Source organism: Osmia lignaria, chromosome 11, assembly GCF_051020975.1.
Source record: "Osmia lignaria lignaria isolate PbOS001 chromosome 11, iyOsmLign1, whole genome shotgun sequence".
Taxonomy (NCBI): Eukaryota; Metazoa; Arthropoda; class Insecta; order Hymenoptera; family Megachilidae; genus Osmia; species Osmia lignaria.
In genome coordinates this window covers 5,302,083-5,326,277 of record NC_135042.1, presented here as the reverse complement: position 1 = coordinate 5,326,277, position 24,195 = coordinate 5,302,083, and the positions used below count along the sequence as shown (strand labels likewise).

Here is a 24,195-nt window from a genome sequence, read left to right as displayed (position 1 = left end):
ACAAAATTGTATATGAAAAATAATATCCTATTCAAATGAGTTTTTAACATGTAATATCTGGTTATTATAATGGTTACGATTCTATGACTCCTCGGTAGTCCGTTTAGGTTTGTACTTTTTTCTAATACCATCATTATAACCTTCCCTATTTCTGGCAAGTTCAATGGCATAAAATTGTATTCTAGTTGTAAGTATACTGTTCTCTTCGGAATAATCTCCTTCACAGTCTGCTCTCAACAGTGTACCAAAGCTATGATCTTCTACAACTCCTTTGAACTGTTCACAAAATGGTCTCCATTTCATCTTTCCCTCTGATGACTTTAATTCATCCTCATTTATTTTATCCACTTTGAGGTCAGGGAAAACTTCCCTAAAGGTTTTGTAGATCTGATCATCGTTGGGGGTAAGTTTCAAAAACTTGGGATCAACTGAACATAAAATCTAAAATACAAATAACTTTAGTATTTAAATCTTTCATCATACAGGATTAAATAAGCTGTCTGAAAATTGTATTACATTGAAATAAACTGTAGCATGTTCTATGGTTTTTATTGCCCACATGGCTTCCACTGAAGGCTAAGAAATATGTAACAATTATAATTATTTATGCACATTCATTTATTCATTTATTGTTTATTCATAACTTACATCATTGTCAAATTCTTCTGCTGGTCTAGACAGTAGACTGGAACCAGCTATCAACTGATCTGCAGTCTTGAAAATTAGAACAAATTAGTTTTGGATTCAGATATACGTTTGTTAAAATAAATTAGTAAAGTTCATTATGTTCTTGTTACGAAAAGAATAACAGGTTAAGAATTACTTTCACACTACAAAATGGTATAAAATCTGTAAAAATGTATTGTACTTACAACATCCCCGATGCGTGCCATCTTTTACTGTTTAAAAAATAATGTGATGCAACGGAATTATCAAATGTTTAGAAAAATATTTAGAAATATCTTAAACTAAGATTCGACCATGTAATACACATGTCACGCCGCTAAAAACACGTGCGACGCAACAAAGTAAAGTGACAATGAAAAGAAAGAACCAAACACTATAAGCACAGTTGCTATAAGTTGCTATAAGTTGCTACAGCTGGTATTCCAATACTATTGAATACTATATGACAGAATAAATGTCTCGATCTTATTTTTGGATAAAATAACATTAAAAAAAGAAAAATCTAAACATGGTTAGCACAGGTAACAAAGAGATCAATAAAGGAGTATTAAAATTGATAAATGATATTCTTTATGGGTGAGGCTTTAAAATATTCTAACCTTACTTGAATCAAAATTTTATTACATTTTATTACATTTTTTATAAATGTTTATGTTTTAGTGACATCAAAGGAACGTATAACATTGTCGTGGCGACTATATCGGTTCTAAAAGAAATTATAAATAACACAGAATGGACTACAGCAGAGTATTAATTACATTTTTTTAATATACATATATGGTACAAACCTAACAACTAATTCAATAACATATTTTTTATTTTAAAAGGAATTTGATACACATAATAACAAGAAATGGAAAACATTTAATAGAAACATTTCCTTTGGAATTTTGTATTGGCAATATGGTTAGAAGAATATTACAGATAATTAGAGAGGAATACACATTAGAATTAAAAAATAAAACTGAAGAAACAGACCCACAAGAATCATTACACAAAATTCTCACTGCTGAGGGTGATCAGCAAATTGACTTTAACATTTCTGTGCCTTCCTTAAAATCAGCTCTTATAGAGCATATTAATGAATTTGAAGCTGAATTAGAAACCTGGTTAGTTGCAATAATGAATAAAGAACAGAATGTTGTGCTAATAATATCATCTTGCTTTTAGTGCAGAAAATATTACACAACAAGCTTCTGAACATATTCATTCTAATGAGATTATTTTAACTATTGGTAAATCAAAATTAGTGGAAGAATTTTTCAAAAGAGCTGCTACAACAAGAGCTTTTGAAGTTATAGTAGCTGAAGGTGGTCCATCTTTAAATGTATGTATGAATAAATATTTTGGTAGCTTATTGGTACAATTAAAGAATCTTTCATCATTTATAGGGTCATGAAATGGCAATCAATCTTTCAAAAGCAAAGATTAAAACTACTCTAATATCAGATGTAGCCATTTTTGCAATGATGTCACGTGTGAATAAAGTAATAATTGGTACTCACACTGTAATGGCAAATGGAGGATTGAGAGCAATTTCTGGCACTCATACAGTTGCTCAAGCTGCAAAACATTACTCTGTACCAGTAATGGTTTTGTTGCCACTTTATAAGCTATCTCCACTTTATCTTTGCTCACATGAACAAGATGGTTTTAATCAACATGTTTCACCCCTACAGGGGGTAATTAATAGTACTAATGCACCTTTGTTGGAGAGGATTCATGTGTATAATCCTGTCTTTGATTATGTACCACCAGAATTGGTTACCCTATTTATTTCAAATACGTAAGATAGTAAATTTCGGTCATTATAGCAAATGATACTATCCATTAACGATGTAATGTTAATTTTTTGTTTCAGGGGTGGAAATGCACCATCATATATTTACAGATTACTCAGCGAATTGTATCATCCAGATGATTATGAATTATAAAACATGATATATATTTGTATATTAGTAACTTGCTTTTCTAAATAATTGCACACTAATACATATACAAGTAAATATAAATTTATTTTACAAAAAGTATTTTAATAATCTCTTAAACTTAATTTATTTATTATTGATTAGAATGACAACAGTACATAAAACATTTGTTCTTACTTAATATTTTGGAGATTTCTCAATTTCATTTGGTACACTATACGTAAGGATTCCAGTTACTACCATCTTCTGGTTGTAAGGAACCTGTGACTAATAGAATTACATCGAACACCCACCATGCTCCTACTCCTCCCAATGTTACTAATTTACCTACAGCAGTACCATTTTGTCCTAGACAAAATCTATCCATACCCAGGAAACCTAACAGTATGCTATATAATAAAGTAGTAGCAAAATAGTGATCACTGTATTTTATACAAGGAACTCCCTCACGGGTAAATGTTCTTTGCCCATAGCATTCAATATCTGGTAGAACAGTACATGATACTTTAGTTTTTTCAACATCTTCGTATCTAGAACCTCCAAACTAGAAACAAAATGTTCAAGGTTTCTAGTTTATGTATATTATATATTTCATATATAAGTTTGTGAGTAGCAACAATACCTTTACACAACCAAATCCAGTTTCTTCTTTGGCAGTTTTATTACCCTTATGATCAATTGGCTCTTCGCATTCTATAAATTCTTTTGGCCTGTATGTAGTTATGTGACAAAACTAAATTAATAAAACTAATAAATCTAACGTGAAATATCAAATCAGCCGAATACTTACAGAAATTTACACAGTACTAACGGACCGTTGGGCCTGTATTCTTGCTGAAAATCTGTGGTTTTGTTTATCAATGCGATTCCTGAACATATTTGCAAATCCCGTGAAAGATAGACAAGAATTAAAATAGAATATCCCAACTTCATTTTATTTAATGTAACATTTTGAAGTGCACTTCTACTCTTCAAATTTTATCAAAGTGCTCCGATCAAAGTGCATTTTCAATAATGTGTTCTGTTGAATAGCAAATACAATTGTGTACGAAGACCGTTCCATTGGGTCGAAAGTTTTATTTCTCTATGGGAACGCTCCAATAGGGATGCAGCTAGAGTAGCATGCACCAATCCCGAAACACTTTCTTTAGTTGCCTGCAATTCATTTCAGAGACGCGCAGTGATTTCCGAATCAGTCGCCTGTTCGCTAGGAAAGAATTTCAGTATTGTCAAGGATCGGAGACGTGTGTTCTGTACTTGGTGGAAGGTGTACGCAGTGGTTGCACGACAGTAAACAAAGTGCTCGTGCATTATCTGTGGTATATTTTAGAGCAGTACGTTTTACGGCTGGAACGTTTGTATATATGTACGGAAATATGCGGGAAAGGGAAGAATTTTGTCGAACATTTCCACCGGGACAACCGATCCAGGCACCGACGACACGGGCTCTAGGCCTTGACGCGCTTCACAGCCTTTGTAAAGAGATCTATCCCGACCAAAGCAATCCGCTCACTGTCACTGCAGTCGTCAAATATTGGTAAAAACTCTGTCATTTAAAGTAACGATTGAACGTAATTGTTGATTGTTTAAATATTTTATGTATATGTTATTGGAGAATAAATATAGTAGGTGTTGATGTTACTGTTTAGTCAAAATAAGGGTTGTGTTGCAGCGATAGTAATTATAATTGTAAAATGTATTTTATTATATGTATACTACCTCTTATGTTAAATTTTAATTTGAAAAAATTGTTACATTATTAAAATCGAAATTTATACATATAATCCCTTTAAATTGTATAACCGAATATGATAAATCTACCCCCGATCGATACAAAATCGAAGAAATTGTGTAGTATTTTATTAGCAATGCGGTATTGGGTATTTTATCAAGTTAGGCATGGAAGTCTTGGACCGAAAGGGAGGACGACTTATATTTAGCCACCCTTAGTTGCATCTACCGGATATAAAACCAAATAACTGAAATTTTCTGTACACCTTTGCGCAGGTTGGGGGGTCCGGATCCTCTCGACTACATCAGCATGTACAAAAACCCTGGCTGCCCTGAATTAGGGGTACCGCCACATTGGCATTATATTAGGTGAGTTCAATTTTATCATGAATGTAAATTATTCCTCAAATACAGCACCGGGACAAAATTTCAGTAATAGTCCGTCAAGGATTTTTTCTTTTTCGCTGCGCACGCGATCGTCCAAGTGACACTGGCTTGCATCGTTCATTCAGTAAAGACAGGTCACATCTTTTTTTCGTAGCATGGAAAAGAGGGAAGAATCCAAGAGTTAGAGAAAAAAAACGGGAAGTCGGGTATTCGTCAGTGTCATCCTGTTGAATAGCAGGAGTGTGCCTCTGATCTGGGCGCATGTTATTTTTCCGACGCACCCTCGATGACACGTGTACGCGGTACCCATTTCTGTCATTCGACAATTTCACTTACCACCCTTGACACAAATAAAACAGATCCTTTGAAATACCGATATAACAATTTTATTATTTATCACAGAATGAATTGTAGTAATTTGTTAGCTATATTGTATCATCAATAAAGAAAATCGAATTTTCCTGTTTTTTAAATGAAAATTTTTAGGACACGGAACATGCATGTGTAAAAGTTACCGTAATGATTCACGTCGTCAAAAGATAAATGAATTTTCGTTTCAGGAATCCCTTATTAAAAACTAGGCGCCGAATGACGAATGGTCTACCGCGAAAGGGTGTTTCTTCTTCCTTTTTTTTTTTCCTTAATACGTGACCCTTCATTCTTCGGTTCGAAGCAGCTGTTCCAATAGTTCCCTCTTTTTTCTATATATAGAAAGTATAGAGTACAGGAAGATAAAGTCGTTTGAAGTGCGACGCGTCGGAAATAGATGTACGGGACTTCCCCTTTTCCGTCTGTTCTATCTAAATACGTTCCACCATTGACTAAAACCTAGACTATCCCTTCTGGATTAAACATAGAGTTATTTCTATCTTGCCACTGATTTTTTCATTTCTACCTCAGCTGTTTCTTAGAACAGTGTATGAGAAAAATATTTTTTGATTAAAGTTTGGGCTTATCGGATCTCCATGGAGATGGAAGGATACATCCAAAAAGTGGTCCTGGTCGTCCAAGTGGTTTTGGGTTTGAATTGACCTTCAGATTGGTCAGAGAAAGGAACGAAATGACTCCCCCTACTTGGCCAGCCAACGTGATGCAACAACTAGCAAAATATGTTTTTAATTCTGGTAACATGTTGTTGCCTGGTGACCATGTGTCGTGGCATGCTCCTTTGGATAATGGGAATGGTAGAATCACCCAAATTTTGATGGGCAGGGATCCACAGTTACCAGCATTCATATCTACACCTCATGGTGATGTACGTGGATCATTTATAATAATAGTTGTTGCAAGTATTCACTTGATAATAACATTGTCTTGCATATAATGTTACAGGTTTCCTTTGTTCAAATTGTAGGAGTTACTTCTGAAGAATTGTTAGCTGCACAGCACTGGAATGGCTTAGGTCTAGTAAATTTATTAAAGACCAGTCATGGTTGTGGACCATGGTTGGTAACAGATATGAGAAGAATACATTCTGTTATGGAGGATGATCCTTCTGTAGCAGAGAAAATACAAATTGGTATAGAGAAGGAAGGTTCTAATTTAAGCGGTGTGTCTGCAAAATGTTGGCAAGTATCCTACATTAATTTCTAAATAACTAAATAAAAATTTGAAATACAATAGTAGTATGTTACATAGGTGGGTACAAGTCAACAGTGAGAGTAATATAGAAAGATATAGAGAGACAAGAAACGAGTCAGACGAGGAAGAAGAAGATATAAAACCAATAATAAAGTCAGAAAGGTTGTCTCCTTGTGAACAGGATATTAATTTGTCACATGAAAATTTGATTAAAGCTTTACCAGGACTCCACTTAACATTTAATCTCGAAGCTGGATCTCTGTTACCATTAGCAATAAAGTACATATCATTGCAGTATATGATAAATAATGTTATGTATAATAAATGAAATTCTAATATACATTTGATTTTATAGAGGACGCGTGATGCACGGAAGGCATTTCACGTTTAAATCTATATTGTCTCATACGGCTATCACAATCGTAGCACCGTCAGTAACTGGCACTCTAGTTTCTAGAGAAAGGCCGTACGTAGTTCAGGGGCCATGGTTACAAGTATTACTTCCGGAGGAATTGTCCGAAAAAATGGCCCAGGAGTTTCAAGTTCTAAATTCACCAAATCAGGTAATTAACGTTGAAAATAATTTTGTATATTGGTCATTAAGAATATTTTAATTTATTTTACAGCTTCAGTTGCCAAAAACATTTTCTTGGCCCGAATATAAACTAGTTATCACTGTTGTAAATGACTGAGGAATGGATATAAGTGTGGCTAGAATTACCCAAAATTCATTCACGTTTCGATACGTTTAAGCGAATTAGGATAAATCGACGTAAGCAAAGTATTATCTAATTTTGTTACAAAGCGGATTTCGACGAAACTATTTATAATTGTGCGCGTACGGTTATCGTGCACACGATAGAACTGCAAGACTTTACGTATCAATGTGTGGAAGAGGAGGCATATTTAACACGTGTCAACGAAACTAAGAATATTTTTTTTTTACCGAAGATATTTTTCGAACGCCTCTCTTTTACAAGTTGATGCTTGTTAACAATTTATATTTAATTATGTACATAATAGAATGCAAAGTATAAAGTGTAATTGTATTTGATATACGAGTTTACACATTGTTACTTTATGTAGAACATTTTTGTAAATAGAAAACCTTAGAAATCTGACACTTTGTCAGAATCTTCTGGCAATTTTTATATTAAAAAGGATATGTATAATAGAACGGAATATAAGGAATAATATTTATAAGAAAACATGATTTATTTTCTAGTTTTCTTCGTACAAGTTTTATACACTTTGCAGTCTTCCTTTTTTTTGAATCTATAATTCAGAGATACATATCTTTTAAAAAAGATTTTTTATATAAACGTATTCCACCTCTGCCCCATTCTGACCTTTTCTTTTCTTTTATTCTAGTCACCCAATTCTTCTTCCTTGGGAGCGGTTCGAGATCGTTTCTCGTAACGTCGATTCACCCTTTTCCCTGCCCTTCTCCTTGGGGGACAAGCTTCTAGCCTGTATCTCTCAAACTTGTTATTATTGTTCCCGTTCACGTTTCTCGAGCCAAACAGACTGAACGCGTTCTATGACATATAAAAGGAACGTTGGAAGTATCGTATGTGTTGGTGTTTTGGTTAGTGCTCAGGTCACCGCAGTGAAGAGCGGTCGATTCCTCGAGCCTCGAATTTAATCGGTAAGCATTATTAACACGTTTACGCGAACATTCTTATTCATACAATTAAGAATGTATATAATTCATTAATGTGGTGTGGTGAAGGGATGAAAAAGAAGAGCAAGAAGAGCAAGATTCTGGAGATTATGAAATATACAGCTTCACCACGAAGTAAGTTCTTTTCAATAATTTATTGTTTTAAGTAGTAAAACTGCCGGATCAAAAACCAGATAATTTATACATAGGAAAATTTAATATGTATTAACCCTTTGACGGTGGAATACTTCCGGCCGAAGGGCTCCGCGTGGACGGTACCCCGTTGGGGATGGAATACTTTTTCTTCATAATTCTTCAATTATGTCTAATTGAATAATACAAGATTACCTGGTTTTTGTGCCACAGTCTTCCACCACACATCAGAGCACACGTTTTTCGGTATTTCGTCAAATGTGCTTACATTTTAAATCCTTGTCATTGTGTAGCGTTTCTTGCTTCTAAAAATCATAGCTAGTTACTTGAGTCGTTCCCATCAGGTTCATTTACATAAGGACATTTTTGTTTACCGATGGGAATACCGTTGCAAGTTTGAAACATTGAACAGAAATCGATTGATTATATTATTCTCAATCGAGATTAGAAATAAATTAGGAACCGTATTCTACTTTGTGCGATAGCAGTTTTCAATCGAAACTTTAGGAATTCTAATTATTCTTAAAACGTGCTAAGGGAGTATATAAAGTTCCTACACGCTTGATCAAATTCTTGAGGATCTTGAAAGCACAGATCCAAAGTAGAACAACGATGCAAGCAGATGCGAAATCTTCGATCTCTTCGCAGCTGATTTTGCTAACGACGTTTACGATTCCTCGGAAGATATTCGCGAACGTTTGCATGGCGTCGATACAGAGACCCATTAGGAAGCATATCACCTGGAAAATCAGGTTCATCATCGCTAGTATCAATTCGATTATCCTCGTCAAGAAATCGAGAAAGATGTCGAGTAACTTTTCGAGGGTCTCCCATGACCAGCATGCGACTCGGGAGAAAAACTCGACGAACTGTTGCGACGCGTTCGTAACATGATTTTTCATGATTGATGATTATCAATCGCTCCTCTACGTCTCATTTGCATAGCCTCTAATTTCCATATCTATCAATGAACTTGCGTTTTAGACGCATTCTTCGCGTCACGTTCGTCGATTCGATTTCAAGAGCAAATTCAAGAACCTTTGCTCTTGTGTTTTTTTCTTTGACCGATTACAGCTAGCCTTTATCCCCTTGAACTTGGAACATTAGATCATAGCTCTTTATGACGTGCATTACGTCAGTAAAGCCATTTCTGGCTACGGTACTAATGCATACAAATTGCAAAATTAAATAATTTCAAGATCTAATGGACGGTAAAATAATGCGAAATTCAACCTCTGTGCCATCTATTAAAAAACCCCGCAAACTACTCAACACCTTACCGAGCGATTTTTCAAAATTAGGTTAACCAGTGGCGCCATAATGGTAAAAATTGAAACGACCCTTTTGTACCCGGATATCGCAATAGATGCACGCGTGATTTTGTTTAGTCTGCATAATGAAAAAATAAAATTGTTTCCCCCTGTGGCTCGGGGGGATCAGAATACGGCCACGGTAACCCCTGCCTGTCGTAAGAGGCGACTAATAGGGCGATGTAAAGGAGCGAGTAAGGCAGTATGATTTATTAATTGAGATGCAATGTAACTTAAAATTCATTTTATTGAGTATTGTATATAATCTGTAATAATCTCACAAATGCATGCCTCACTATCGTCGAGCAATAGCTATATAATATTAATAATAATAATAAAATGATAATTACGTCCATAATGTATACATAATTATAATGGCAGTTTCTGCTCCTATTTGCAAACTATCAAATAGTATCAAATAGTGAATTTCATCTTAGATTTGATATGAGAAATGTGTATATATATATATATTCAAGTATTCTAAATTTTATTTAATATATTAGATAAATATGATAAACGATTTTCATCATCCTTCAGGGTATTCTCATCTTTGGTCCACAGCTAATTGGTCGCGTTACTGTTTTAAATTCGAAGTGGTCCATTATAGGCGATTTCTTTTTTTTTTTTCTATGTACAATTATCTATGGTTTTGATTCATTGGAATTATCCATAGAGTTCCCGTCAAATTAGCCCGGCAAAGATCGATAAACTTAAGAGTACGAAGGAAAGTACTTGAGGCGATGATCCATTGCAAGCGTCAGCATCATTGCACGATTGAACGCAGCCTCGTACGTATCTGAAAATCATCATTACTATTCTGATTTCCAATTTTCTACAAGGGTTAAATATTACACTCTTCTATTTTTATACTTACTTGTCGTCGAAGTAGAAACCTCCGCAATGAGACATTCTTACAATTTCTGAATCGGTCGTCAAAGTTCCGCTGTCTAGAGCACAGCTCCTCACCGTCAAAGACACTCCAGATTCGTCTAATTAATCACGCGTTAATTACAATCATACTTGGGAAGCATGGAGGTGATTATTAAAAAATTAAAAGTTAACACAGTATTTAATGAAATCATAGCTTTCTTAATATTTTATTTCTTTTCGTATTGAAAAAGAATACTGGATTGTTAATTAAAATGATGCCATCTGGGTCTACGCTCTAAGTTTCTTTGAGATCCGCTAAAATTCCTTGGAACTTAATCAAACACAATTTTCTCATTGTTTCGAGTTGTGTGTTAACTTTTATTTTGCCCTACAAAAACCTCCGTCAACAAGCGTTGCCGCGTGCAGAAGAAGCATAGTGTATTCAGCGAACACACAACGGCCGAAGGGGGTTAAGGGCCACTCGTGATTACAAAAAGAGGTAAGTTTTACCGTATATGCCCGCTATTTTGATGCACGCAGTCGCGGGGAAAAGACCATCGCGCCCTTTGCGACCTCCCAAACAGGGCGACTCCAGGAAGGCAAGACTTCCGTTATTGTGAAACGGGTCGTCGCAAGGTTTGTTGTCACCGTCGATCGACACGCACTTGAAACAGTCGATGGCCCAGCCTAATTAACGAAAATAAAGCAATTAATCCGAAGGAAATCGATTAAACTTGAAGTTGCTAGGGGTTACATAAGATTCGACCCCGGGTTAAAGATACCCTGTAAAATATTTTATTTTATCAATTTGGAAAATTAAAAAAAAAAAACTCGCATTAGCGTTTGCAATAGAATTACTAAAGAATCCTTACTCTTCGACCAATTATTTCTTCATCAAATAATTATTTAAGCTTTCCTCCAAAAACTGAGAATCTCTGTAGAATTCTCTTCATGTCCAATTGACTTCGTTTCCAGTCAAACACTCTTCACCTTCTAGGCTCGGGTTATTCACCTCAAGATGTGGTCACACATTTTCAACGAAACGTACCAGTTTCTCCGACACTTTGTTATAAAGCAACATATAAAATTACACAAAGTGTCCGGTAATTAGATCATCGAGATCTTTTTAAGACTCACTGCCCACAGAATTATCGATTACAGTAAATCAAGCGCGTTTCGTGTTTTGACTATAATATGATGATTGATAAACTGACCTTGCGATAATAGTAGAAGCAAAGCGAAGGGGATGATCCAGCAGAACCTGACATCCATCTTTCCCCGAGAGTCGAGCGCTTTTCCCAGGATGAACGATCGTCTGGTCGCCGTCAGCTGCTAAATGCCCGAGGCTCCTCCGAGTCGAGTTCTTCCGACACGCTCATGTCAGACGGGAAAAACGATGTCGACCGAAGAGATCAACGTCTTCGGGGACGTGGATCGAACCGGATCGAGGTAGAAACCATGTAGAAGTCGAGATTCCTGTTGTTCCTCGACGACGACAACGTCGTATCGTCTCCAGCTCCCTTACGAGCCAGTGTTTTGTCGGTTGGTTACCAAGGCGATGTATCGTTGATTCGGAATTTTCTTTCGAGAATTCGAGGCTGGTCGATGATCTCTCCTCGCGATCTAGACTCAGTACAATTCTACGTTCGACCGTGTTGCGTGGATCTTGTAATTTTTAAAAAATGGACGGGGTTAATTGTGACCCAAATCGCGTAAAAAGGTGATTAAAATTAGACAGTGAAATTTAAAAAAATTACTTTTAACATTTGATTGCGGCATTCAAAGGTTAGTAAGTCATTTTGGTGACCAAGTTGAGACCCAACTGGGATCTCCAAAGAGACGTTGTGAAATAGAACAACAGACTATAATCGCGTGATTCTATTTTGCGAGAAATGATAAAATGCGAGCTCGCAGCACGCGAATTGTGGGTGCAGTTGTGAAATGGGTGCGTATAATTGTCTGGAACTTAGTAATTCTGTGTTCGCGTAGGTGGGTCATGTTTTATTTTAATTATTATCTTGTATTCATTTTATATGGTGTTATTGTTAATCGAACAGAACGAGGAACTTAATTTTTTAACTATTTTCATCGTTAGTTAAATAATAGACCGTTCAAATTGGGTATTATATTGTTAGTTATGCGCAAGGTAGTAGAAGATAACGAGGGATAAACGGATTCAAAAATTCGCGGGTCGCGCATGCGCAGGATCACGCGGGCCAATCACCTCGTTGCTTCGAAGCGGCCGTCCGTCTCTGTCGTAGCGACACTGCGGGTACACGATGTGATAGTATTTTTCAAAAAATGTGTCGGTCTCTCGCGCACTCATGCGTCCGCTTTTTCACGTAAGTCCACCGCGATCACCGAGTGCTTTATCTCGTGCCTGCCATCGCCGTCGGCATAAGAATAATGGGCCAGTCGTCGAGCAACACCGGGCACAGCGGTGAGTGTCGATTTTACATCCGTATTCGTAATTGTGTGTTGTCGGTAGCTCGGACGTTTTTTCGAGTTGCACTGCACGCTTGACATGTGTCAACTGCGAGGGTTCTTGACTTTGCTGCCAGCTCCTGCGCAAGTTTCGTTGACTTTTTTCGTGGCATTGCGTCGTTTCCGATGCGAACCTTCTCGACGTGACTGTGCTTTCCTCGAAACAACGCCAGTTTTCTTTTCGGTATATGCACCTTCAGGTTCGCGGTCAATTTGAGGTTATGTCAGTTGGTACACCGATGCAACGACAATACCGAAATCGTTTTACTTGATACGTTTCTCGTGTCATTACGTTACGCTGCATTATCGTGCTTTTTATATCGTTTGTTTATTGAATGCTCTCTCTCTTTAAACAACATTTAGATTATCTTGTTTAGCCTTCATCGATTGTAGATTTTCTTACTGCAGTGGTCGAATCTGCGCAAAACGATCGTTATCGTCCTAGTGTTCTTTTCAAATTCAGTCGAAACAAGCTGATAGTCTTTTTCATTTTCTTATAATTGTTGTTAAATCGTATACATTCGCGTCAACAATACCAACCGTGTATTTGCATTAACTTTCTTCTTTTTTTTGTCGTTTGTTAAAACCATCCTACTCGCGTTGAATTATCTAAATTTTTATGTAATTTTCCACAGATATCGAATCATTCGAACACAAATGAGAACGATCAACGTATTGTTCATATGTATTTAAACGGATCTAGAATGATCACAGTCGATTCTAAATCACTCATTACTTTGCAAAATAGAGGTGTTAATTATAGTAATAGTATAGAAATAGTAAAAGTTTATTCTATGCAATAATACTAAATTTTTATTAAGACTTTAACAAATAAAATAGCAAACATTAAGGGATTCTATTAAAAATTGGGTATTCTGCTATGATTGTAATTAATTGAATTTATTATTCTCTGTTGAAAATGTGAAAAATTTGTTTTTTAATTTCAATTGTAACCATCAGTTTCCTTTATTACCGACCGTCGGTATTCAGAAGCGACTGCAGGTAAGCGACATCTGTCACGAATTATCACATGGTAACTTACCTGGTCGGTAATGACGGAATTATTTTGTATCATTGCATAGTTTAAATTATTGTTAAATAAAATATTGAAAATACTTTGATAGATGAAGAAGTAAGATAATTGTTTTTCAAATTTTTTATTATATTTTTCTATTTCTATTTTTCTATTTCTATTTCTGTTTTCTATTTTCTATTCAATTTTCCATTTCATTTATTATTTATTAAACGAAACAAACCCAATATATTTGAACATTTTTGTTGTCTAGCCAAACAAAAGACTTCATCGAACCCGACCAAATTCCACACCTTCGATCAATTATCCCAGAGTCCATAATTAAAGAAGCAAACAAGGAGCAGCATATTGCAATCAGTAGATTAGTACAATAAACAACAGCTGGAGGTCTCAATAGACAAGAGTAATAAAAATAGGTATATGAAATAATATTTGAAAATGCATTTAACAGTAGGATACTAAATCATAGAATCATAGAAAAAAATTCTCCCAAATTACCCTGACTCTGAGAATCTCTCAATCGTTTTCCTCGAATCATTTTGACGAACGAATATGAAATCGGGATAATTAATCGGGGGGGGGGGGGGGGGAATTAGGAGAACCGCAAGACGAGAGGTTCCCCTACCGTGCAAATATTTTGCCAGCTGCGTTTCCCGTCGCGTCCTCCACGGGGAACACCTTTCGATTTCGTTTCGTATGGTCCGGCTTGCAAGATGGTCCGCGGCGCAGGTACGCGTACCTTTGGCGTGGGCCACAGATGTTATTGTCATATGGCAGACACACGGCTCCGAATCTTGAGCCGACTTTTCGTCAAACCGCGATTGCAGGTCCACTGAGAAATCCTTCTGCGGTGGACAGCGAACCATTCTGATGGTTCCGAGATTGTCGGTCGCGTGACGGTGCGTTGGGAGGAATTTATCGATCTTCCAAAAAGTCTGTAAATTTTTACAAATGTTTTCCAGACTCGCCATCGGTCCTTTCGTTTTTCCAAAAACCTACCTGACGGTTGTCCTTCGTCCTAAGTGAACAAAAGACCGTCAGCTCAGGTTGTTGTTGTTACCTTCTTTCGATTTGCGCCATCGACTCTTGCACAACGAAATCTTCTACCTTCTCTTTTTTTTTCTTCTCCAGGTTTAAATCGCAAGCAACGTTCTCCCGATTTTCTTTCACCCTCTAGCGACACAAAAGTGGTGAACTTTAAAGGCAGCTCATTGTGAGATTTTCAATCCAAGCCTCGGCAAAGAATCGAGATCAGCTGGTCGAAATTGCGTGGGAGGATCTCGCAGCTGAGATTCCATTTTTCCATTTCAGAAAATCTACACGCGAGGATAATTTCTAATCTTCGCGGTACACAAAGGATCGAACGTAAAATTGAAAAGTTCGCGATGAAAGAAAATTTCAAGTCTCTCTGTTTCATTTCCTAAAGACACGTGTACTCGATCGATCATAAATCTCGACGGAAGTTCTCGCTTTATTTTCTCAACTTCCTAGTCCAGCGACCAGCTGTAAAACTTCTCTCTGCAGTCGATAACTAAGTTTCGCAAACTTCCCTCCGCGTTTAATTTCCCTCGAAAAGTTCTCCAACTTTAGAACCATTTTTCCCTTGAGAAAATTCCTAATTAATTCGCCTCGGAGTTACGTAATAACATGGTATTTGTTTAGGCACCTTCTCGTAGGTTTCCTATCCGTTTCGTTGAAAGTAAAATAAAACTCGATGGTATTCGTGATAAAATTACTTGATTTCGTTTAACATTGTCCTCAGCGGGAGTCGGTTTTCCCGCACGGTCGGAATTAAATATCGAGATTCATTAGCCCCCGTAGCACGTCTCGTGACGCACGAGACGGCACTCTTTTCATCGTGTCCCTCTCTTGTCCACCATTTCCTCTCTTTCCATCTTGGCCACTCCAAAATGGCCACACGCAGCCGGCATAGCGTCTTCTGGTATAAATACATATGAGAACTGGGTCGCTGCCCTGAACCCCAGTCGCTGCATCGTCTACGAGCTTTCCTCGTCGCTCCCCGGAAGTCTTACCTTTGACCCCGTCGACGTCCGTGTTTCCGCCGGTAATTAGTCAGCCGCGTAGCAAAGGTGATATCGATTAGATATGTTAACGAGACGGCTGGCTCTCATCGAATTCCTTCGTTCCTCTCGAAACGTGTCTTGGTCATTATTATCATTCTTATTCCAGACGTCACGGTTTCCAAAGGGAATAATTACTTTCGCTCTAATTAAAATTTTTTAATTTACGAAAAATCGAACCGACTGAAAATTTTATTTTTCGTTTCGAGTAGCCGTTTAGAATGTAGGTCGCATCGAAAGCGAAAGAATTTGAACGAGGTGTAAAAGGTTTTCTTTTTAATTCGCGAATCGAAAATTGCTTTTAGCCAGTGTATCAGGGAATGTCAACATTCGCAGACGGAAGTGGTAGACGGCTGCGAGGACGATGGCCCGTGTGAACACGGAAATACGTATGTGGTGTTGGCATAATGCATAGTTGAACCACGCGTCCCGTGCACACGTGTTCCTTTTCCTATGCGAGATACTGGCTCACGTGTACTTACGCGTATCTTGACGCGATAGGATATTTTTGGACGCGGTATACACGGATTTCTTACACACCTTTTAATCGTATCCCGCACGTTTTCCGATTCATAAATTCAATGGCTCTTTGTGTGCGTTTCCTTCTATCTCTATCTATTTTTTTAGAATTATTACATAATAAATATCATTTCTTTTTAGTTTATAAAAATAGGGGTAGGTTGAAGTGGAAAATAATTATTTAGGAGAGGGCAGGGAAAACAGTAACATTTTATTTCTTAAAATTATTAAAATAATTTATTAATTTATTAAATATTATTTCTAATATTCCAACTTTGTTTTAATTTACTTCAGCCAATTTATCCTACCAAAATAATTGATATTTCCAAAAATTTCTCAAAAATCAATGATGCTCTTTATATTCATGGCGTTTAACTCATCAGATTGAAATGCATATCGTAACGCGGTGTAGAAAATAGCGGAAGTTGGTGAAAAAAATCGTCGAGGCGAGAAATCGAAAGCGAGAACGAAACGGTAGCGCGAACGGCGTGGCTGGTCGATGGAAAAGAATGTCGAAAGCGTAGAATTCGTTCGTTCGTTCGTCGACGACGATGAGGAGCAGAAAACACGGATATATGTATAGTCTCGATAGAACGGCCGTTAATTCAGCCCTGGCCACCGGCTATTCCCAGTGCAGAACGTTGCAACACACGGGACGAAAGTAATCCCGCAACGCTGTATTCTTAACCCGTTGCACGCAGAATGGTGGGGCCAGCGAGGACGAAAGGGGGAGGAAAAAAAAGGGTAAAAGAGTGCGTCTATGACGTCAATTGGAAAAGGTTCCTCTCGTGCCACGGGGCGCGAACCGAGAGGCTATGCGCGTTGATAGGACCCCTTCGCTTTTCGTTCCTCGTTCAATTTTAAATCTACCATGTTGACTTGAAATTCATTTTTATTAACATTTCTTCATATATTAATCCTATCACAAATCCATCATTCCAAGCACTATAACATGTACATTTTAAACTGGGTAATTAAAGAATTTTTAATATTTTATTTTGCCCCAGTTTCCTACAAGTTTGAGATGAAAGTTTTGAATGAAAAAAAAAAAGGAAATCGAGGAGAGTAATTGTTGGTTGGGCTAAAAATTGCTGGTACAGCAATGGTCTACGTTTCTTTCTTCTCGTTTCCTCTTGCCAGTGTTCTGTTGGTTAGAATAGGCGAAAGTACGCAGAGAAGTGGCATCCACGCGATTCGCACGGCAGAATTGGCCGCTCGTCAAACAGGCTATTTGCAACCCTCGCGGATTAATTTTAAGAGGGAACGACGTTTTAGGAACCTCCCCCCTTCCTTTCTCCCTGTCGTCGTTTCGCGGCTGTCTAGTTCGCGGTTTCCGTTTTTAATGGCCGCGACCAGAACGCATATTTCACCGTGGCATCTCGCTCTTGTATCTCCGTTCGGCTAGGAATATTCTATTCTCTGCCATCATTTAACAATTCAAAGCGATCTTTAATTACCGTCGCTTACAAATATAACGTACAAGGTGGAGAGAAAATTTCTCCAATTTGGAAATATTTTAGGAAATATTTTGTTATTATAATTTTGAGAAATGAATCGAAGTCGCCGCCTTTATTTTTGCTCGCGATTAATTATGCGAGGGCTGCCTTTGCCTCAATTAAGCCGCGTTTCCATCGTTCGCGCAAATGTCAGGATCGTCGCGCGGCCCGAGGGTTGGCGAGGGTGAAAGAAGGTAAAATAGCATTGCGAAAGACTTTTATCCCTCGTTAAGGGATGACGACGGTAACCCTCGCAATTATAGGAACCACCCTTTCGACAAACTTGATGGGGTGCAGTCGCGAACCCTTCGAGGAAAAATTTGTACGCCGTCAGGGGCGGAGGATTCGTGGCTAACCTCCCCCGTTTTATCAAAGGATTCAAACTCGCTCATGGGTTCCTTTTTTTTTTTTTTTTCTGTTCGTACCGAGTTTCTGGCTTCTTTCAAACGAGAAGAATAACCCTGAACGTATCCGGTTATTGTCTCGCTCGGTTTTCAAACGTCGAATTTATTGAGAATTCATCCGATAGCTGGGGTTGAAATTAGAAGGGTTAAAAATAAAAAAAATTAGTATAAAATATTTATTTTAGATAAATTTAATTTAAGAAAAGAATTAGGCCGATAGCTGCTATAGTTTCCCAGATAATATTTTATAACACTTTATCAAACTCACCCTGTATATTCGATGTTATCATCAAAATATTAATTATTATTTAGTAGTTTTATTATTGGCACGTGTGTACACCCAGATGTCTCGGACACACTTAGGGTGGCTTGGTTTAATGCACACTTTTTTTGCACACTTTTTTCGAAAGCAGCACCCTTCGCAAAGGGTTGCAACTCGACTGGACACATTACAAATGTCATAACTCATTGACTCATCGAAGTTGTTGGAACAAACACTGGGAAAGTTAACACATGCCCCTTGGACAAGCAGTAATGGCTCGAAATTAACCCCTTGATCGTAGTTCAAAGAATTTGCACCCTCTGCGTCGCAGGATATTTACACTCGTGAAACGAAGTACGAATAACCATCGACAGACCCGAGAAATTAAAATAGATATACATTTCTTATTTATCAGAAAAATTGTATGGAACCCGTTCGTAGTTGATCGATCTGAATTGGCAAGCATCAGCTGTCTTCGCAAGGAAATTATTCAGTCTTCGATGGGTTTAAAGAATTGTATCTCTCATCTGGTAATTCTATGACGTTCATACGAGGCTCGATCGTGTCTGGTATTGTCCGTGAAGAAAATAAAGGATGAGAGGATGATGGTATTCGTGACGTTGAGGGGGTGCATTGTACCACGAAAGGGTGCATCGGCCCAGATCGCGTTGCATTTCGCATTCACTCGGCTATAATAAGGATTCGACGTGGCTCTCTTTTCTTTTCTCAGGAAATAACCGTGCAAAGGTCCGTTTTGGAAGCCGGCTAGGTAAAGGGGTTCAAGAAACTACACGACGATTGCAAAAATTAATTTATTACACGTTTTCTTTTTTAACCAACATCGACTTCAATCTACCCGGTGTCTTCGCGTTTCTATGTCATTATTTTCAGCTGAAGTAAATATTGGGTATTGTACGGTGGACATGAAATTGATCGGCACCTGCTGCTTCGTTGTAAATACGAGCGAGCGTTGTATCGAGGTGGCTTGCATACCTCGAATGACTCGAGGAGAAAGGCTTTTTTTACAACCACCTGTTTGTTAAGCTCGTAATAACGACGAGCACGAGCCTGCTTGCGAAGTACATCGATTTGCTGCTTCTTCATTTATCCAGAATGTGATTCATTTATTTTAATATGCGTATAATTACCCTGTATATTACCCAGGGGATATTTAATCATTCCTGCCGATAGAATTGATAGATTGAATGATAAAACAAGTAGATCAGCGACATTTCATGACATAAAAGTGTCACGAAATGACACTCATTATATATCAAATGCAAGCTTAAAGTTCTCTGAAACTTGCTATATAAATGATTCATCGGTAATTATAATACAAAATGGCTGATTGCCAATTCTAGCAAGCGATGATCAATTCTGAGATACTTTCAGTCTGATACAATTTCATGACATAAAAGTATTTTAAAATAATACTTACCTTATATGAAATTGAAGCTTAAAGTTTATTGAATACGACCATATAAACGTTTTATTAATATTCTTTATCTAAATTGATTGTAAAAGAATACAAAGTGTCGTGGCTGCTGGAGTAATTCTTGTACACGTCCCAGACGGTTTTGAAGTATATAATTTTAATGATTAATAATTGCGAGTCCTTACAGTGCCTTCGGTCATTTTGCACGGCACACGACATTTCTCTTGGTGTGGAACGCTGACACGCGCCTGCCGCGGTATTGTCGCGTGGCTCAAAGAGCCAGCCGAGATGGAACAAGAGGAAAGATATCGATGAACCACGGAACGGATAAAGATGAAAAGGTCTTGGAGCGGTTAAGGAGAGAGTTGAAGAGAAGCGGATAAGTCGCCACCTGCCACGAATGGGCAGATGTGCCGGGTCCAGTGACTACAGATACAAAAAGACCAAGAAATTATTAAAATAATTGTTTGTCAAACTTGTATTCACTTCATACGCCTTGATAAATAAATCATTTTAAAGCAGCAACTGTGTTATCATCTAATTTACTGAATTTCCATTCCGAATTATTTAGATAATTTACTTAATTTCGATCAAACTTAAATTAAAGCGAAGTATTTACTTCTCAATATGAAAAAGACCTAGAACGAGGTGAACCCTAGTCAGTCTTATAGCGACCGCCGAGGGATACGGATCTACCTGTCAGACATAGGTATACCTTTAATTTATTTCCACAGTTTATTTAATGCATTTTATTTATTTTCTTAGCTTATTATTTAATAAGCGTACAAGGGGGATGAAATTTATGATTCTACCCCTCTTGTGGGCTTCGTCTGATCATCCATTTTATTTATTATTTTATTCTTCTTTATGGGTCAAGATCCACCCGTGCCTGGTATGTATTATTTTTATAATACACTTATAGGCCTCGTAGGAACCACCACATTTCAATTATTTATTATTTCATCCCCCTTTATGGACCTTGCGAAGACCACTCCTGTATCTCAGTACCACTTATATCCCTGTGTCCATGTATTCCTTACATCCCTGTATCACTGTATCCTGTATCCTGTGTCCCTGTATTCCTCATATCTCTGTATTCTTTATATCCTTGTACCTCTTATATCTTAAATCCTTACATCCTTATACCTTACACCCTTTATACCTTACATCCTTGTACCTTACATCCTTTATACCTTACATCCTTGTACCTTACATCCTTTATACCTTACATCCTTATACCTTACATCCTTGTATCTTACATCCTTGTATCTTACATCCCTTATACCTTACATCCTTTATACCTTACATCCTTGTATCTTACATCCTTTATACCTTACATCCTTGTACCTTACATCCTTGTATCTTATATCCTTTATACCTTACATCCCTGATATCAGCGCCCTCTGGTTTCGGAAAAAGGAACTAAACCATGCACCATTTTTGGCCCTCTGGCGGCAAAAATGTGAACTAAAATCTCGACCTCGAGTCAGCGCCATCTGGTTTCGGAAAAAGGAACTAAACCATGCACCATTTTTGGCCCTCTGGCGGCAAAAATGTGAACTAAAATCTCGACCTCGAGTCAGCGCCATCTGGTTTCGGAAAAAGGAACTGAACCATGCACCATTTTTGGCCCTCTGGCGGGAAAAATGTGAACTAAAATCTTGACCTCGAGTCAGCGCCATCTGGTTTCGGAAAAAGGAACTAAACCATGCACCATTTTTGGCCCTCTGGCGGCAAAAATCTGAACTAAAATCTCGACCTCGAGTCAGCGCCATCTGGTTTCGGAAAAAGGAACTAAACCACGCAGCAATTTTGGCCCTCTAGCGGGAAAAATGTGAACTAAAATCTCGACCTCGAGTCAGCGCCATCTGGTTTCGGAAAAAGGAACTAAACCACGCAGCAATTTTGGCCCTCTAGCGGCAAAAATGTGAACTAAAATCTCGACCTCGAGTCAGCGCCATCTGGTTTCGGAAAAAAGAACTAAATCACGCAGCAATTTTGGCCCTCTAGCGGCAAAAATGTGAACTAAAATCTCGACCTCGAGTCAGCGCCATCTGGTTTCGGAAAAAGGAACTAAATCACGCAGCAATTTTGGCCCTCTAGCGGGAAAAATGTGAACTAAAATTTCGACCTCGAATCAGCGCCCTCTGGTGGCAAAAAAAGGAACTAAATTTGTAACGATTTCTTACTCAAAAAGAGCTTACATCGATACAAGAATATAAGGAATAAAGAGATATAAGGGATGCGGAGATGTAAAGGGTGCAAAGATGTAAGGGATGTAAGGATATAAAGAAAGCAAGGGTGTAAGGAATGCAGGGGTATAAGTGTTGCAGAGATATAAAAGAAGTAGAGGTGTAAAGGATATAGGGATATAAAGAAAGTAAGAATGTAAGGAATGGAGGAGTATAAGGGATGCTGAGATATAAAGGTGTAAAGATGTAAGGGATGCAAGTATATAAAGAAAGCAAGGGTGTAAGTAATGCAGGGGTATAAGGGTTGCAGAGATATAAAAGAAGTAGAGGTGTAAAGGATGCATAGATATAAAGAAAGTAAGAATGTAAGGAATGGAGGAGTATAAGGGATGCTGAGATGTAAAGGTGCAAAGATGTAAGGGATGCAAGTATATAAAGAAAGCAAGGGTGTAAGGAATGCAGACATCTAAGGGAGGCAGGGATATCAAGAATTCAGGGATGTAAGGTATACAGTAATGTAAGTAATACAGGGATGTAAGTGGTGTAGGGATGTAAAACCTAACCTCTCTTTTACTGCTACCATCCAGTTCGGTGATCCTGGGATTTCGAGATCACAGGAAGCAGCCGAGAAACGGGGATGGCGTTGTTACCAAGTGAATGTATTAAGGGTGGTAGGAGGCTCGACAGATGTTGAAAATTTCAGAGCCAAGAGAAGGAGCAGCAGAGTGAAAGAAAGAGGACTGGGAATAAGGTCGGAGGGAGAGAAAAGGGAGTGTGTGTTGCATGCATGCAAGCGAGGACGGTGAAGCTGTTGGCGAGAAAGGAATGGAACATCGTGGCGCGTGGCTATACCGGTACGATGGAAGGGATAAATACAGGGTGTAGGAGACACTTAAGACGATGATGACGATGACGGGAAGAAGGAGGAGGAGAGAAGGAGATTGAGGTGCACTTTAGAAGTCGGGGAGCATTGAACTGTCCTTTTATTTTTCTGGCTGCATCATTCGGGGAATGGAGAGAAGATTTGGACAATAGTGTAATTAAAGAAATTTTTAATTGAAAAATATAGCGAATGATTGAAACAATTTTATTAAATGTACAATGTACAATGTATCAAGTTTGAACTTAATAAAAAACTTATTTTCTAAATTATTTTACGTTTACAATTTTCTTCTTCCCTTCCACTTTTCCCTCTCGGTTTACCTCGATATACACGGAATCCCTTTCACCTCTGGTAGCCGGTACGAACGTTTTCGAAATACCAGGAGATATTGTTACGAGATAAAAAGCTGTCGGGCATCGTATGGGTACCGTTCGCCGATCATTACCAGCTGACACTGTTTGGCACGTGCCAAGCTGCTCGTGAACAGAGTTGCTTCTTTCCACTTTATTAACGGGGCCATGTTGCGTGACCGCGTATTGTCCGACCGATAAAAATCATTTTAGGGAGGGGAAAAAAAAAAACACGATTCTCGATTAACCTAATTTATCAGCCAATTCGCCTGGATACTTGAACCATCTTCTTTGTGCCGCCGGTCGAAAGACAATAGGATCGTTCGTTGCCGAGTGACCAGTGTCCATTGTCGTCCATGGGGTTCCGATGGCTCACCGTTTGTTCCTGAAGTCGTAAACATCCGGACAATCGATCTTAACGATCCGTTGATTTTATGGTCTAACAGCAATCGTTGGTTTTCCCATCGGAAAGCAACTGATGGACTTCAAGGATTGGTCATTCTGATGGGACATTCTGTCGGGAAGATGTCTAGATGAGTAGGAGAGTCGACGAGGGGCTTATTCATGTTAGATCGTTTATTTTGGAAAAATAAATGGATGATTTTGTCATTGGATATTTGATCCTCTAACAGAGAAATTTAATTTTCTGATATTCTATAAGAAATGACCCACTAAAAATTCTAAATCACGAAGATATATGTTATACAGGAGAGTCAGATAAAGTGTTACAAATTATTATCTCGGAA

At 37.9% G+C, this 24,195-nt stretch overlaps 8 protein-coding genes across 9 annotated transcripts in view; 3 read left to right on the top strand and 5 right to left on the bottom strand.

Moving 5' to 3' along the window:
* Positions 1–81: 81 nt before the first annotated feature.
* Positions 82–1,014, bottom strand: LOC117603745 (protein PBDC1). Its single transcript, XM_034323196.2, has 4 exons — positions 873–1,014; positions 649–714; positions 517–576; positions 82–441 (listed from the first exon to the last, which is right to left on the bottom strand). Exons 1-4 carry the CDS (start codon positions 891–893, stop codon positions 82–84), a joined length of 507 nt encoding a protein of 168 aa, XP_034179087.1. The 5' UTR covers positions 894–1,014.
* Positions 1,015–1,121: 107 nt separating this feature from the next.
* Positions 1,122–2,687, top strand: eIF2Bbeta (eukaryotic translation initiation factor 2B subunit beta). Its single transcript, XM_034323186.2, has 6 exons — positions 1,122–1,263; positions 1,348–1,434; positions 1,515–1,796; positions 1,858–2,014; positions 2,079–2,473; positions 2,549–2,687. Exons 1-6 carry the CDS (start codon positions 1,196–1,198, stop codon positions 2,619–2,621), a joined length of 1,062 nt encoding a protein of 353 aa, XP_034179077.2. The 5' UTR covers positions 1,122–1,195; the 3' UTR covers positions 2,622–2,687.
* amrt (TM2 domain-containing protein 2 amaretto) lies at positions 2,684–3,694 on the bottom strand. The gene is made up of 3 exons (XM_076690833.1): positions 3,406–3,694; positions 3,238–3,325; positions 2,684–3,159 (listed from the first exon to the last, which is right to left on the bottom strand). Exons 1-3 carry the CDS (start codon positions 3,546–3,548, stop codon positions 2,830–2,832), a joined length of 561 nt encoding a protein of 186 aa, XP_076546948.1. The 5' UTR covers positions 3,549–3,694; the 3' UTR covers positions 2,684–2,829.
* Positions 3,695–3,825: 131 nt separating this feature from the next.
* Positions 3,826–7,079, top strand: Su(fu) (suppressor of fused). The gene is made up of 7 exons (XM_034323180.2): positions 3,826–4,152; positions 4,623–4,715; positions 5,679–5,988; positions 6,066–6,301; positions 6,372–6,593; positions 6,670–6,877; positions 6,941–7,079. Exons 1-7 carry the CDS (start codon positions 3,980–3,982, stop codon positions 7,004–7,006), a joined length of 1,308 nt encoding a protein of 435 aa, XP_034179071.2. The 5' UTR covers positions 3,826–3,979; the 3' UTR covers positions 7,007–7,079.
* A 369-nt stretch (positions 7,080–7,448) lies between these two features.
* LOC117603744 (uncharacterized) lies at positions 7,449–9,357 on the bottom strand. Of its 2 annotated transcripts, XM_034323195.2 has the most exons (4): positions 8,947–9,357; positions 8,688–8,870; positions 7,664–7,852; positions 7,449–7,589 (listed from the first exon to the last, which is right to left on the bottom strand). In XM_034323195.2, the coding sequence occupies exons 1-3, from the start codon at positions 8,971–8,973 to the stop codon at positions 7,682–7,684; spliced, it is 381 nt and encodes a 126-aa protein (XP_034179086.1). In that variant the 5' UTR covers positions 8,974–9,357; the 3' UTR covers positions 7,449–7,589; positions 7,664–7,681. The 2 variants fall into 2 exon arrangements, with proteins under 2 accessions (XP_034179086.1, XP_034179085.1); XM_034323194.2 differs by having other exon boundaries at positions 8,688–9,357.
* Positions 9,358–10,051: 694 nt separating this feature from the next.
* LOC117603746 (uncharacterized) lies at positions 10,052–11,661 on the bottom strand. The gene is made up of 4 exons (XM_034323198.2): positions 11,525–11,661; positions 10,821–10,997; positions 10,315–10,429; positions 10,052–10,236 (listed from the first exon to the last, which is right to left on the bottom strand). The coding sequence occupies exons 1-4, from the start codon at positions 11,580–11,582 to the stop codon at positions 10,122–10,124; spliced, it is 465 nt and encodes a 154-aa protein (XP_034179089.1). The 5' UTR covers positions 11,583–11,661; the 3' UTR covers positions 10,052–10,121.
* A 947-nt stretch (positions 11,662–12,608) lies between these two features.
* The window catches only part of neur (E3 ubiquitin-protein ligase neur), a 60,354-nt gene continuing 48,767 nt past the window's right edge, over positions 12,609–24,195 (top strand). Inside the window, exon 1 of the mRNA XM_034323157.2 lies at positions 12,609–12,750. Within this exon, the coding sequence (XP_034179048.2) occupies positions 12,717–12,750 (34 nt within the window). The 5' untranslated portion in view covers positions 12,609–12,716. The remainder of the gene's footprint in view (positions 12,751–24,195) is intronic.
* The window catches only part of LOC117603741 (ras-related and estrogen-regulated growth inhibitor), a 157,035-nt gene continuing 156,108 nt past the window's right edge, over positions 23,269–24,195 (bottom strand). Inside the window, exon 14 of the transcript XR_013062966.1 lies at positions 23,269–23,963. The gene's annotated coding sequence lies outside the window, so the exon portion shown is untranslated. The remainder of the gene's footprint in view (positions 23,964–24,195) is intronic.

Bases quoted from the DNA above. Each gene is read 5' to 3' on its own strand.
- LOC117603745 (XM_034323196.2), bottom strand. From the start codon at position 893: ATGGCACGCATCGGGGATGTT. The intron at 715-872 runs GTAAGTACAATA...CTAATTTTCAAG, and splicing joins TGGCACGCATCGGGGATGTT to ACTGCAGATCAGTTGATAGC. The intron at 577-648 runs GTAAGTTATGAA...CATATTTCTTAG, and splicing joins CAGAAGAATTTGACAATGAT to CCTTCAGTGGAAGCCATGTG.
- eIF2Bbeta (XM_034323186.2), top strand. From the start codon at position 1,196: ATGGTTAGCACAGGTAACAAAGAGATCAATAAAGGAGTATTAAAATTG. The intron at 2,015-2,078 runs GTATGTATGAAT...CATCATTTATAG, and splicing joins AAGGTGGTCCATCTTTAAAT to GGTCATGAAATGGCAATCAA. The intron at 2,474-2,548 runs GTAAGATAGTAA...TTTTTGTTTCAG, and splicing joins ACCCTATTTATTTCAAATAC to GGGTGGAAATGCACCATCAT.
- LOC117603744 (XM_034323194.2), bottom strand. From the start codon at position 9,032: ATGAAAAATCATGTTACGAACGCGTCGCAACAGTTCGTCGAGTTTTTC. The intron at 7,853-8,687 runs GTAGGAACTTTA...TATATGTCATAG, and splicing joins TCAAGAATTTGATCAAGCGT to AACGCGTTCAGTCTGTTTGG.
- amrt (XM_076690833.1), bottom strand. From the start codon at position 3,548: ATGAAGTTGGGATATTCTATTTTAATTCTTGTCTATCTTTCACGGGAT. The intron at 3,326-3,405 runs GTAAGTATTCGG...AACTACATACAG, and splicing joins TTAGTACTGTGTAAATTTCT to GCCAAAAGAATTTATAGAAT. The intron at 3,160-3,237 runs GTATTGTTGCTA...TTTTGTTTCTAG, and splicing joins CTGGATTTGGTTGTGTAAAG to TTTGGAGGTTCTAGATACGA.
- LOC117603746 (XM_034323198.2), bottom strand. From the start codon at position 11,582: ATGGATGTCAGGTTCTGCTGGATCATCCCCTTCGCTTTGCTTCTACTA. The intron at 10,430-10,820 runs GTAAAACTTACC...GTGATTAATTAG, and splicing joins CAAAATAGCGGGCATATACG to ACGAATCTGGAGTGTCTTTG. The intron at 10,237-10,314 runs GTAAGTATAAAA...GATGATTTTCAG, and splicing joins GGTTTCTACTTCGACGACAA to ATACGTACGAGGCTGCGTTC.